A 14,548-nucleotide genomic window follows, 5' to 3' on the forward strand; every position below is an offset into this window, starting at 1 on the left:
GTTGTATTGTTTAGCTAACCTACAAAACTTAATGTATATATGACAACATAATGCTTTCTAATGCTATGTAATTAGTTTATAAGGTAATAATAATTGTTTTATTTTTTTTTTTTAAGTTTTATTTGATTTTCAAGTTGCTTTCGCTAATTAAATAGTATAATTAATTCAAACAAACAATTGAAAAAGAGTCTCGTGGTCTCGTTGTTTTTTGTTTTCCATTAGCTAAATGAATTAAACATTAAAAGCAATTAAAACATAAACTCCAGTGTTTTGTTTTTTGATTTTGTTTTTTTTTTTTTTGCGGATAACAAACTTCAAATTATTGGGAAGAACTTGGAAAATGGTTTTTCGATTTGTTTTTGTTGTTTGGAAAGGGGGAGGAGGAGGAAACTGGTGGGCTAGGCCTTAATTAAAAACTAATTGTTAACACACACGACTCAAACACGACTCACAGCACTTCAGGAGTTTCAAAAAAGAAGAAATTAAATATCTCTATATTATGCTATATACTATATTAGTTACTATATACTTGTTGTTGTTGTTGTTGTGTGTGTGCTTGTATATAGTGCTTAAGCCTAGAGCTAGCGTACATGGTACCTGCTGTACAGTTGTGTATATATATAGGGTATATATGTGTACTAAAATTAGAGTTGAACAACTTTTCGTAGCTGAGACTTGACAATAACTAAACTAAATACTTAGGTTGCAAATTGTAGTTGCTTTATATATAGATGTATATATATATAGATTTCTATATGTAGATCGTACATATGCTTGACTTGTCTACACACACACACAAACTCAGAAGTGATGAAAGTGTTTTGGAAATATCTGCACAGCTTAATCAATTTCATAAGCAGGACTTTCATTTCCAGGAATTACACTTTACACCTTCTCTACCTTCCTTATGTGTGTGTGTAGTGTTGTGTGTGCCCAAATGCGATATGCTTAGACATTTGATATGCGCTCGTTGATGTTTTGGTCATTGCCAGCTGCTGTTGCCCGTGGCTCTAGCTGCTGTTTCAACTGCTGTTTCAACTGCTGTTGTTGCTGTTGCTGCTGCTGCTGCGTCCAGGCATAGGAATAGGATGAGCAGCCGCCTTGCCACACTCAGGTGGGCTGCAGCATATACATGTACTGTCAGTTGCTGGCTGCTGCTGCCGCCGCTGCTGCTGTCGCTGTTGCTGCTGCCGCTGCCGATGGCATATTGAGTTCGTTGGTGTTGCTGCGCGCCCGTTTCTCGGCGCCTTCGAGCGGATTATCGCTCTCGTCGCCATTGCTGCTGAAACTGCTGCCAGGCAGTCGACGCTTCAAACTGTGCGTCAGCCCATTGGCCAACGTCTCATCCTCACTCATTGAGCTGGCACGCTGTGGCGTATTCCCAGCACTGTCGTTATCCAGCGATGCAATCGCCGAGGCTGCTGCGCTATTTGCTGCACTGAAGCCATCCTCCGAAGCGCTGTCTTGACCGGCGGCCGGAGCATCGGAGCCCAGCTGCAGCATGCCCGATGGCGTTGTGTAGCTGCTCAGCTTGTTGGGATCCTTTTCGAGCAGCTTCTGTGCCAGCAATTTGAGCGATATCAGCGAATTGTCGCAGTCGCTGGTATCGATCTCAGTTAAACTGATGCCGGCACGTTCAATCTCCGCATAGGTGCCGAATGGCAACTTCTGCAGACACTCCAGCTTCTGCACATGCGTCTTGGAGCGCAAATGCTTGGCCAGATGGCCGTGGATGCGAAAGGCGATCTTGCAATCGGTGCACTCGAAGGGACGCGGATTCGATGTCGTGGGCACACCGAACGTCGATGTCATCATCACCTTGTTCTTGTGCGCCTCGGAGCGTTCGTGCTTCTGCAGATGGCCCTGAGTGCGAAACGAGATGCTGCACGGCTCGCACTTGAACTTGCGCTCCATGTAGTGAATGTTCATGTGCAGCGTCAGTTGATGCTGTCGCTGGAACTGCTTGTTGCAGATGCTGCACGTGGGCCGTGCATCGCTCGCCATCGGCGGCGGCGGCGGTGGACCAACGCGACCCGCAAAGCTGCCCGAGGCCACAGAGACGGCAGCTGTGGGCAGCTCAGTGGCTGCACTGCTGCTCGTTGGTGTCGCTGTTGTTGTTTTGAAGCCATCCTCGCCAACGATGACAGTTCGTGCCGCTGGCGCAGTTGCTGCTGATGCTGCATTATTGCTGTTGTTGCCGCTAAGCACGCCGCTAAAGTCGTTGGCATCCGGTTGCTGCACTGCAGCCGGCAGATTAGCATTGTGTGCTGCATGTTGCTGCGCTTCTGGCTGCGAGACAATTGCTGCGGTGCTGACCACAGCTGGCTTTTGCTCTTGGTCCGCTGGCGTATTAGCTTCGTCCTCCTCGCTGGCGGAGGCCTTGAGTGGCATAATTGGAGGCGTCTCCGGTTCGGGTGTCTTTACCTCATGCACCTCAATGCTGGGCAGCTCGGTGATAATCAACGCTGGCTTTGGCTGACTGCTTACGCTGCTGCTGCTCACCATTGTTGTGTTGCTGCTGCTGCAGCTGGTTGTTGTGATGCTGCCGCTGCTTGTGTTGCTCGTGGCCAGATAACTGCGACTGAACTGACTCTGTTTCATCTTGGCATACTGCAGCGCCTGCTCCTTGATGTAGGTCTGCAGCAGCACATCATCGCCGCCGCCTTCGGTTTCGCGTTTTGCTTGCTCCTCCATTTCGGCAGAGATGCGCACCTTGTCCGACACCGAGATCAGCGTCTTCATGAACCCGCACTCATTGTTGCCCGCCCCAAAGATGACGTCACGCATCTGCTGTGCCTGCGATTTGGGCAGCACTTGTTCCATGGGCGTGGCAACAGGCACCACGGCAGCAGCTACAATTGGTGTGGCTGCGGATCGTGGCTTGGTTAGGTCCATGGGTGCGCTGCTCTCGTCACTGGGCACGCCACGCTTGGGTTTTGACTCCTCCGGATTGGAGTAATACTGTTCTTGCTTCTGGTAGTCAAACGGCGGCTTTGGCGACGTAAACGAGCAGACCAGACGTTTCGGTTGCGAGCTTCCTGCGGCGCTGCTGCTGCCCGCCGAGGAGCCAATGCTGTTGGCCGGACTGGCGGCTGGCACCGGCGTGTCCTGCAGCTGTGCCGGATAGGGAGAAACACTTTGCGGTATTGGCGGTGTCATGGATAAGGAGAGCAGACCACGCGCTGCCTCATGCTCCTTCTGTCGCGACTTCGACTCGTCTGTGTCTGTAAAAGTGATAAAAGTGATTAGTATTTCATGCAACAAAAAGTTGCAAACATTTCACTTACCGCTGCTCTCGGACTCGTTGTCGCTGTAGTCATCAGAGTCCGATTCGCCGGCCATGGAGGAAGTGCGTCCACCCGCTGAAGTCGAAGATTGCTGATCGAATTCCACATCGACATCGAGGAATTCACCATCGGCGGGCATCGGACCCGGATTGATGCCCAGCTCAATGCACTTCTTGAAGTGGGTCTTTGACTGCATGTGCTTGGTGAGATTGCCTTTCGTCTTGAAGCTGTTGGAGGATTAAATAATAAATGTTAATAATCATTTTAAGGTTGATAATTATGAAATAAACAATTGTTAGGAGCTTAGAATTATCTTGGTCATTTAACAATCTCATTTCAATAAAAAATTTATAATCTTTGAAAATTCCTTAATTTATCTATGCTCCATACAAATGTCAGCCTCCGAGCTCATACCATCAGAGATGTTTCTTCACATATCGTTAACTGACTGACTCAATTATAAAATTGTAATTTTAGCAACGAAATTAAATATTTGAGAAGGCGCTGTCTTAGGGATCAAAATTTAGAATTAGCATTTGTGCTGTATTCAAGCTTCAACCTCCTTGCTCCTACCAAGTTGTGCCTACATAATTCAGACATTCAATCATTTATGAATGTTATTTTAATCAAAAGACTTTGAAAACTACATTAGGAATTAATATATATGGTTTATAAAACCTCCTAGGTCGTACCATTTGAGCTGTACCACACCACATCGCAGTCAGAAATGAAAATTGGATTTTACCAACGAAATGCAATATTTGAGTAGGGATCAACACTAGGAATTAGCATTAAAACTCTATTCAAGTGTCAACCTCCCAGCTACTACCAAGCTGTGGGTTGTGTCTCCATCCAACAGTTATTGGTGTTACTATAAGAAGAAAACTTTAAAACCTACATTAAGAATTAACATATATATTCTTTAAAATGTCAAGCTCCTAGCTCGTACTTAGGAATGGAAGTAAAACATTAACATTTAGTAGTTACATCAATTTCAGCCTTCTAACCCTTTAATCTGTATCTTTATATTTTATTCTATGAATAAAGAAAATTTGATTTTAGCAGAAAAAGAAAGATTTGACTCTTTTTATGAATGGAAGGAAAGTATTGATATTTGTGACCTATATAAATTTCAGCCTCTCAACCCCTTAAGCTGTACCTTAATATTTTCTTTCCTCATCACAAACTACATAATTTAAAAGGCATGGCCTGTTGCTTACCTGAAGTTGCAGTGGCTGCAGGTGAAGGGACGCACATCGGTGTGCGTGCGAATGTGCTTCTTGAGCATCGATGGCTTCTTGCAGCGAATGCCGCACTCGGAGCAGACGTAACGACCGCGACCACGTCCACGAATGTAGGTGTAATCCTCATGCGACTCGTAGCCACCGACCAGCAATTGTCCCGTCTCCAGTTTCTTGGCAGCCGCCTCTTCGCTCGCCTTGGCAGCGACATTCGCCTCGCTCAACGTGGCAATCGCTGGCGCCGCCTGCTTCAGCTGATGCTGATAGAACTTGCTCTGTCCATTTGCCGTGGTGGAGCAAGTGCTGACAGTCTGCTGTGAACTGACCACCGAATAGAGCATCTTGCCAGCTCCCGCCATGGCCATGGAAGAGCTGCTACCCAGGAGCTTCTGTCGTGAATCATACAAAGCCATTACCTGTTTGGGCTTGAAGCCCAACGGATGCGGTTGATTCTCCTCACAGACCTGCCACACGCTGTACATGGACAACTTGTGCATGCCGGCGACATACGAAGGCTGCGGACAGTTGACGGTGCAGTAGAACATCTTGGTGCTGCACTTGAGACCCAGATACGTGTAGGCGTGTCCATTGAGATACAGCTGCACACACGACTTCGAGGGACGCGGTGTTTCCGGTGAGATCAAGGGCAGCGTATTCGCTGTCGGTGTGATGCCATGATGACGCTTCGGCGTAAAAGTGCCCGGCTTCAGGGGCAGACTTGTGGGACGCAGAAACTTTGATTTGGCCCCAGTGCTGGTCGAGGTGTTGTTGTTGGCAGCGCTGGTTGACTCCTCGGGTGTGTCCACGTGCAGCGGCGCCAGCGCCTCCTGCTGCTGCTGTTGCTGCTGTGTCTTGTGCACATTGTCAAAGTTAAAGTGTCGCACCTCAGGCACAGCGATGGCAGCTTGCTCCGGCGTTGCCTTCACATTGTCCGCCATGCGCAGAAAATTGAAAGGTTGCTTTGCAGCAGCTGTTGGAGCTGCGGCTGCTGCCTTGTTGCTGTTCCACTGCAGCGCATTGCGTTGTGCCGGCGTCGGTGGCTGGCGACTGAACTCGCTGGGCAGATTCTGAACGCCACCAAACGGTGACAAAGCCTTAAGCGGAGCATCGGGCAACAGGTTCGGACTGGGCTGCTTACGATTGGGACTGCGACCACGTCCTGTGCTTGGCAACTGCAGTTGCTGTGGTGGCGGCAACAGCGACAGGCTGCCAGGTCCTGGAATGCCAGGCACATAGGGAATGGCCTTGTTGGATTCCACCGGATTGTTGCTGTTGCTGCTCATGGGCGGAAGAGTCAATGGATTGAAGGCGGTGATTGAATTGATGGGCGGAAACTGAAAGTGCTGCGGTGCCGTCGAAGCTGCTCCAGCTCCGGTGTTGAGTAGAAAACCATTGCTGGGTGTCGACAGTTTGCGTTCCTTGCCATCGGCCAGACGTGGCGACATCTCCTGGAAGCTGCCGCCGGAGAGCAGCGGGGTACGTATCATCTTCGGGCTGTTGTTGAGCTCGGGACACTCGGAGATCGGTATCATGGTGCCGCCCGAGGAGGTGAAGCGACGCAGACGCTCCTCCTTGGCGCTGTAGTTGCCGGTAAGGTTGCTGTTATTCGACTGCAATTCGTGGTTGCCGCCAAACAGTTGCAGCTGCGCAGTTGCGGGCAGTGCAAACGCTGAGTTGTTGCTGCCACTTCCACTGGCCACATCATTACTCGCCTGCAGCTTGGCACGCTTGGCGGGCGTCTCCACAATAATGTTCTCCACACGATCCTCGTGCATTTTGGTGATGACCACCTGAGTGTCCTGCGTCTTGCGGGGGGCAGCGTAATCCACCAGCGGCGTCTTGCCCAGCAGCGGACCAGGCGATGGCAACGGAGCGTCCACAAAGCGCAAGGCAACGTTGCTCGCATCAATGCTAGGCGGCACATTGTGGCTGCTGCTGCTGTTGTGGTTGCTGCTGCTGCTGTTGTGGTTGCTGCTGCTGCTGCTACTGCTGCTGGCGGTGACTGTGGAGGTGCGTGCCGGCGACTGAGCTGCACTCAAGCGACTCAACACCAAACTGCTGGGCTTCGTCTTAAGCTGCGACCAAGCGAGCTTCGCCAGCGACAGAGGATTCTTCGAGTTGGCCATGTGCGATTTAAGTTCGGGCAAACTAAGCGATATGGAATTGGAGCGAAAGTATTTGCTGCTCGGCGATGAAGCGGGACTCATTGGGGCACTGCTGCTCGCATCCTGGCAGTAGGTGCTGTTGTGGAGCTTCAGTTCGTCGGGGCTGCGAAATTCGTTGGCACAAATGGGACACGAGTAGACGGCATCGTCGCCCTCGCCAATTGGCACCGCCAAGCCACGTGCATTCAGCAGCAGATTCTTGATAATTGAATTGTTTGGCTGTTGCATGGCATTTGCGGTGCTCTTCGCTGCAGTTGGCGGCACACTTGGCGATGATGATGCTGCTGCGGTGGCTGCAACAGTTGCTGCTGTTGCCGCTGGTTGCTTAGTGGGCGCCACAGGTTTGGGTTTGGCGGATAGATTCAGTGGCTGCACATGATTCGGCGTTGCCTGCTGTGGCTGCTGCTCCAACTTGGGCACCGGCGTCGCTGGATCCTGACGATATTGCAGCGTTTGCAGCGGCAATGGCGACGGTGGCGGTGGCAACTGTTGCTGCAGCTTGTTGGTCGTGGGCGGCACTGTGGGTGTGGCCTTAAGCGCATAGGGTGTGAGGGAGCTGCTGCGCTTCAGCAAACCATTCACAGGTTCCATGTGCTGCTGCTGTTGTTGCTGCTGCATGTACAATTGGTATTGCTGCTGTTGCAGCAACTGTTGCTGCTGCTGTTGTTGTTGCAGCTGCTGTTGCTGCTGTTTTTGCACTATGGCCTGTGCTAGATTCACTTTCGTCTCGCCCAACTGCGCTTGATTGTTGATATTACTGCTGCTGTTGTTGATGATGTTGCTGCTGCTGTTGCTACTGCTGGCATTGCTGCTGCTGTTGTTGGCATTGTTGAAGCTGCGCGAACGATTCAGCTGCTTGGGATACTTCTTCTGCAGCAAAATCTCCTTGTTCTCCACTATAGCCTCGTTCTGTGAGATCAATTTCGAGATGTGCTCCTGTACCTTTTCCACATTCTGTCGGGGATTAAAAATAGGGAATGATTATTAATTGTTTTATATTTTATTGAGTGCACAAACACTTACCACTTGCATGCCTCCGCTCGCGCTGGCAAAACTGCTCAGATTGGCTGCAGGCGTGGGCGTGGCAGGTGCCGGCAATGATGCTGCTGCTGCAGGCGTCTGTTGACTGGTTGAACGCATCAGCTGGAAGTTTTGAAAACGTTATTGATGTAGCACATTTTATGGGTAAGAAATGTTAAAGACAACTCACCTGCTGTGGCTGTGGCATTTGTGGCTGTTGCATGGGCTGCGGTTGTGGCTGCGCTGGCTGCTGATGCGTAGGCGCCTTCAACAGCGGAGAATGTTGTTGCTGCTGCTGCTGTTGTTGTTGCTGCTGCTGCTGTTGTAACTGCAAGTGCTGCTGGAACTGCATTTGGTGAAAGGCAAGCGCCTGTTGATGCATTGCTGCCGTTGCTGGATTGAAATATTGCGGCTGCCCCAAGAAGTAAACACTCGTGGGCATCGCTGGCGGTGGCGGCAATGCACTTAATGCCGCCGGGTTGGCGGCGGCTGCCAGCAGCAATGATTGCTGTGTGTGCAGATGTTGCTGCTGCTGTTGTTGCTGCTGATGCTGCAGCTGCAGTTGCATCTGATGCGAATTGATGTGATTGTTCAGCTTTAGCTGTGTGCTCGGCGACAGCGTCGGATGCGTCAACGTTGGCTGCTGTTGTTGCTGCTGCAGCTGCTGTTGTTGCTGGGACAATAACTTTTGTTGCTGCTGCTGCTGCTGTTGCAGTAACTGTTGCTGCTGCTGCTGGTGTTGTTGGTGCTGCTGATGTTGCTGTTGCTGCTGCTGCAGCACTTGCAGTTGCACTTGCTGCTCCTTGCTGCTGCTGCCAGGCGCATACAGCGCTGCATTGTGAAACTTGGGCTTGTATGGCTTGTAATCAATCGACTGACGATGCTGCGCCGTCGCCGAGTGCAACGTATCCGCTGTTGGCGGTGGCAACGTGCCAGCTGCCGGCGAGCCTAGCGGCAATTGTTGCATGTGCTGCGGCAACGGCGGCTGTTGCAAGTATGCGCTCTTTGCCGCCGATAGCGTTGAGGGCGATGGCGTTGGCGACGCCATCGGCTCGTCGTAGGGCGACTCTGCACGGCTCAGCTATAAAAAAAAAATACAGATATTTAGAAATAACATATTATATATACGAGTCAGTTTATTTGGTTGATGTTTAACTAACACCTAACAATTGCCAAAAGGCAACACTAAAAATTTCAAAAGCTAATTATGCAAAATAATTGAGAGAACGGTATTATAGTTAAAGTACAACAGTACCTAAAAACATGGTATGTGATATACTATTACATTCAAAATATACTAATATGAAATACACTCGGTACACTTCAAATATATCGAAACAATACATAAATATACCAATTTATATGTATACATATGGTATATCGATACACCACAACATTCAAAACATATTGTTTTAAAATATACTGTGTTTATTACCGCAATACTCAAAAAACACTATTTTTGATTAACCAATGTTATATTAACAAATGTTATATCGATATACCACAACATTCTAAACATAATATTATAAAATATACTATTTGTGATTGCTAGATTCTAAAAATGGTAAATCAGCATACTCATACACTAAAAATATACTATACCAGATTGTGAATATACTACTACACTAAAAATATACTATACGGTAAGAGTTTTTTACTTTTATAATATAATTATTAATATTCTGTTTATAAAATATTTATAAAAATTTTTTACAGCGACTCTAGATTTGCGGATAAACTTGATATATTGCAATGCTAATTTTTGATTACTCTTCTCGCTTACTATCATATTTCAAAACTAATCTTCAATTTAATACTTACAATTTCGACACTTAGAAGCTCGGAGCTGCTGTTGCTCAGTTCGCCATCGCCATCCTGATCCGACAGACCATCCGCCTCATTGGCAGGCACATCGAAGCCGCGCATGCGTGACGCATGGGAACGGGAGCGACAATGCTTGTAGAGATTGCTCTTGGTCTTGAAGGCAATGCCGCAGGTGTCGCAGGGATACGGACGTTCGTTGGTGTGGGCACGAATGTGCTTCTGCAACACCGACGGCTTGGCACAGCTCATGTTGCAATAGGGACAAACGTAGCGTCCTGGTTTCTCGGCAGGTGAATTGCTCGTAGCAGCAACAGCTGCAGCTGTTGCTATAGCTTGCTGTTGCTGCACGGCGGCAGCTGTGGCAATTGTTGCCGTTGTAGTTGCTGCTGCTGATGCTGTTGTTGGTAATGTTGGCTGTGTCGATTGCTGATGCTGTGCGAATGTTGCTGGCGACAATGTTGCATTGCTGGCATAGTTGCTGTTGCTATTGTTGTTGCTATTGCTGTTGCTGATGCTGAGAGGTGTGCGCGTTCTTGGCGCAGCAGCAACATGCTTACTGCTGTTGTTGTTATTGTTGTGGTTGTTGTTGTTGCTCTCCTCATGGCTGTTGTTGCTGGCACTGAATTCATGCCCATTGAGCAATGGCACTGACACTGTTGGCGCCGCAGTCGCAGTTGCTGCTATGGCGGCTATGGTTGCTGCTGGCGGCGGTGGCGATAGGGAACTGTTCGAGGACAACGATGTGGTGCGCACCGCATCGACAGCCTCTGCCTCGGTGGTGCTGGCCAAGCGTTTGAACTTCTTGTGCAGATAACGCAAGTTTGTTGTGTTCGTCCAATCGGCAATTGTTGCCGCTGTGGTTGCCTCATCGCTGCTGGCAACGCCGGTTGCCATTGCTGCACCGTTGCCGGCAACCACATGATTTGTGGTTGTGTCCACAGCTGCTGCTGCGCTGCTTGCCACATGTTGTAGCGTCATTTTGCTATCACTTAGGTTCGCTTTATCTCTACCCTTAAATTCATAATTATTCTCACTAATACTATTATCACTGTGGTGGTTGTTGTTGTTGTTGTTGTTATTATTGTTGCTGTTATTATTGTTGTTGTGGTTGCTGCTGCTGTTGTTGCTGTCAGCAACTTGAGCTGGCAACTCGTTGAGTTTATCTCGTGTGCTTGTACTGGTTGCTGTTGTTGTCGCTGCTGTTGTTGCAGCAATTGTTGCGACGGTTGCTGCTGCTGCTGCTGTGATTGTTGCTGTTTTATTGTTGACCTTGTTACTGTTTGTTTTGGCTGCAATTTCGCTGCTGTTGCTACTGTTGCGATATGTTTGCTTCTTAGTTGTTGTTGTGGTTGTTGCTGTTGTTGCCGCTGCTGTTGCTGCTGCTGCTGTGGCGGCTGCTGCTGTTGCTGTGGCACGTCGTGTGCTGCTCACTTTATTGTTGCTCTTGTATTGTTTACTGTTTGCTGTTGTCGTTTTGTAATGCTTTGTTGTTGCATTTTCCATAGTATCATCAAATTTGCTCGCCTGCGATGTGTTTGCCACGCTCTCATCTGCAACAACACGAAACAAAAGATGAAATAAACTATTAATTAAATGCCTATATAAATAGAAATTTGTTCGAAAATATTCTAGACTCGCAATTGTCGCACTTAAAGCACTTTTACTTGGTACTTTCCATGCTTAATAAATAATCAACCTTTGTGTTGCTCGCAACTTTGTCTCCATTAATATTTTATTTGCATTTCAAATTGGGATTTTGTCCAGTCTACACCCTGAATAATTCAAGTGCTTGGCAGCTGTTGTTGGCAATGGCATTAGCTTTGCCTTTGCCTTTGGCTTTGGCCATTTCATCACAACGCGGTTAACTATCGCAGCTAATTGGGCTCTCAATCTTATCAGAGCACACGCTGATAATGCCGACGACGACAACGGCACATGCTAATTGCTCAAAATATAAACACATATAAATATGAAATATATCATAAAAATAAAACAGGTTGGGAAATTCCTGCATCAGGCGAAATGTTTGTTGCAAATATTTGTATAATATGCCCATAAATACAAAGCTCAAACCAAACACTTTTTTTTATCAACTTTCTATTTCGCAAGCGCATTGAACATTCACCTGTTGCCCATAGACCCTAAACGAAAAACGAAACTCATCCTAAACCGATAGAAAACACTCAATAACATTAGACTGTGTGAGACCCTTTAGTTTTTTTTGTAGCATGACAAACTTAATAGAATCAACGGAATAAAAGTAAAGCTAGCGACTAACTGAAGAACACTGAAAAACCTTACTAAACTAAAAATGAAACGAAACCGATAAAAAAAACACTCAATAACATTCGACTGTGCGAGACCCTTTAGTGTTTTTTTTAACTTAATTGACTCAACGAAATAAAAGTAAAGCAAACTACTAAGTAAAGCACATTGATTAACCTTACTAAACTAAAAACGAAACTCATCCTAAGCCGAATAAAAACAATCAATAACATTCGACTGTACGAGACCCTTTAGTGTTTATTTTGTAGCATGACAAACTTAATAGACTCAACGGAAAGAAGTAAAGCAAGCGACTACGTGAAGAAACTCATCCTAAACCGATAGAAAACACTCAATAACATTCGACTGTGCGAGACCCTTTAGTTTTTTTTTTTTTGTAGCATATGAAACTTAATAGACTCAACGGAATAAAAGTAAAGCAAGCGACTAACTAAAGCCCACTGATTACTCTTAGTGCTGTGCTGCCTTATCAGCAGCAAATACCCCATATATACTAGAGTATATACTATATACCCACTATATACTGTGTGTGACAATGATTAGTAAATCCCAGTGAAAGAGCCTCGAAAGCACATGCAACGAGAAGCTGAGAAAATAAAACTCAACTCGCGCGTTAATTGACTTTTGCCACTGACTGTATACATATATAAATTTTTGATATATACTATAACTGTTTAGCATGCGTCGTTAGACAAACACTCGCTCGTATTCGTCTATAAGCCAGTGTTTACTTATGTCTTTATCAACAATTTATAAAGCTTTAAATAACGTGCGATGGCAAAATAAATAATACAACAAATAAAAAAAGAAAACAACAATAAAAAAGCAAAAAAAAAAAATATCGCTAAAAACGTTGCCCAAAAATTCCATTGATAATGTCGAGCTGGTTGTTATCAGTTATTTGTGGAACTCGTTGGGAGTCTACCTGCTCGTGAGTTCGCTTTTGTGTATTACTCACACAATCAGACGAAATAGAACTTTACCCGATAACTGGGCAAATGTAAACTGAGCTATCATCGCTCGTTCACTCGTTCCATCTCTGTCACTCTTTAGTGCACCTGTTTGACGTCAGCTGTGTCGACAGTCATTAAACAATTTTCAAGTGTCATATGCCGGAGATTAAGCCAGCTAGCTTCCTCAACGTATAAAGTCGATTAAGCATCGGCATAAACATCAATTACATAACAGAGTGAACGAGAAGGAAATAGAGAGTAATAGATAGAGAGAGAGAGAGGAAGAGCGAGACAGAGTGTGCTCTAAGCAATTGCATTATAAATAAAGACGTAGTGCGATTCGTGTCAATGGGTCAATTTAGCAGGCGCCAACAGGAATTTCCAACAGCTGAGAGAGAGAAGCACATGAGACCCTCGATTCAGACTAAAACTGGCAGCAACATGTGCAGGTTGTGTACACACAAACACACAAACATACACAGACAGAGAACTTTGTATGTGTGTCACATTTGAAGCTTGTTCTGGTTCATCGTGCTACAGTTATGCCATAAAGTATCGCGACACTAGCACTGGACAAGCAGCAAGCTTATGTCATCAGCATTTCGCCTGTCAGAGAGTGTCGCATTCAAATGATATGCTTATAGATCTGTTATCAGAAATTAATTGCTTAAAACAAACAAGCCAGTTTAATTCTCATATGTCAAGGAGCTTTTCATAGTGTATGTTATTAATAAACTAATCGCGCACAGTTGAAGCGATAACAGCAAAAGAAAGAAAGAAATAACACACAAAATACGACAAGACAACATAGAGACAAGACATAGTACTATATAGTAGAACAGAACAGAACAGAACAGAAAATATAAATAAATATGCATGAAAATAAAAGCAAATATTTAAATGGCTTTATTATCACGACTTTGACTTTGTTTAACGATAAGTTGTGTCGCTTTTTATTATTAGGGAATTCAGCTTCAAAGTTTAAGCTGCTCACACACGCACACATGTGCATTTACTGTTGTAATGTGTACTATAAACTTGCTGGCATAGTACGCATATAGCGAGTAAATATAATAATTACACAGTATGTGTGTATTTACGTATTTCAGAATTGCACTTGCATGTGCAATTTCTCATTGTCTCTCTCTCGCCATTGCTGCTTCCCTTATTCTCTCTCTCCATCTCGCTCACTCGCTCTGCGCAAAGTGCAATTTGCAAATAAAGAGCTTACAATCTTACGTGTCTGTGTGAGTGTGTACGGAACGGTTGCGTTTCTTGTCACACTCAGTGATGATGATGGGCTGATTTGAAATTGAGCAGCCTCGTGTCTACGTCACACGATAACATTTTATGGAATGCATCTCGTCAACTCAGTTCAGCCCTGTGCACGCTTGATTGACGTCCCTCTCACTCACCTACGCGTGCCCCACTCACTCACTCACTCACTCACACAAGCACTCATTACGTGAATACACCACCCACATTGCCGTATGTGTGTTTGTGTAATAAGCACAAGGTGGGCACAAAACGGCGCCAGTGTCTGGCTTGTTTTGTTGCTGTTGTTGTTGTTATTGTTGTTATGTACGTCATTATTTGCAGCTGGCTTAAGCTTGACTTGACTTTATGCCGCTCGCAACCATTTAACAATTGTTAATTTATTAGCGCCAATGTATTATTCACTCAACCATTTTCAAATAACAATATTCCGTCCGCATTCAAAGTAAAGAGAGTGAAGACGATGAAGCAACGGCAACGACAACAATTCGCGGAAA

The 14,548-nt window shown here is 46.1% G+C and overlaps 1 protein-coding gene across 1 annotated transcript in view; it reads right to left on the bottom strand.

Annotated features, from left to right (window-relative positions):
• Positions 1–27: 27 nt before the first annotated feature.
• LOC133840724 (transcription factor HIVEP3) overlaps positions 28–14,548 on the bottom strand; it is a 61,019-nt gene continuing 46,498 nt past the window's right edge. Inside the window, exons 3-8 of the mRNA XM_062272719.1 lie at positions 9,535–11,087; positions 7,904–8,794; positions 7,717–7,836; positions 4,508–7,647; positions 3,288–3,514; positions 28–3,224 (exon numbers count right to left, since the gene is read on the bottom strand). Coding sequence (XP_062128703.1) covers positions 1,141–3,224; positions 3,288–3,514; positions 4,508–7,647; positions 7,717–7,836; positions 7,904–8,794; positions 9,535–11,087 — 8,015 coding nt within the window. The 3' untranslated portion in view covers positions 28–1,140. The remainder of the gene's footprint in view (positions 3,225–3,287; positions 3,515–4,507; positions 7,648–7,716; positions 7,837–7,903; positions 8,795–9,534; positions 11,088–14,548) is intronic.

Source organism: Drosophila sulfurigaster, chromosome 3, assembly GCF_023558435.1.
Source record: "Drosophila sulfurigaster albostrigata strain 15112-1811.04 chromosome 3, ASM2355843v2, whole genome shotgun sequence".
NCBI classification, from domain to species: Eukaryota; Metazoa; Arthropoda; class Insecta; order Diptera; family Drosophilidae; genus Drosophila; species Drosophila sulfurigaster.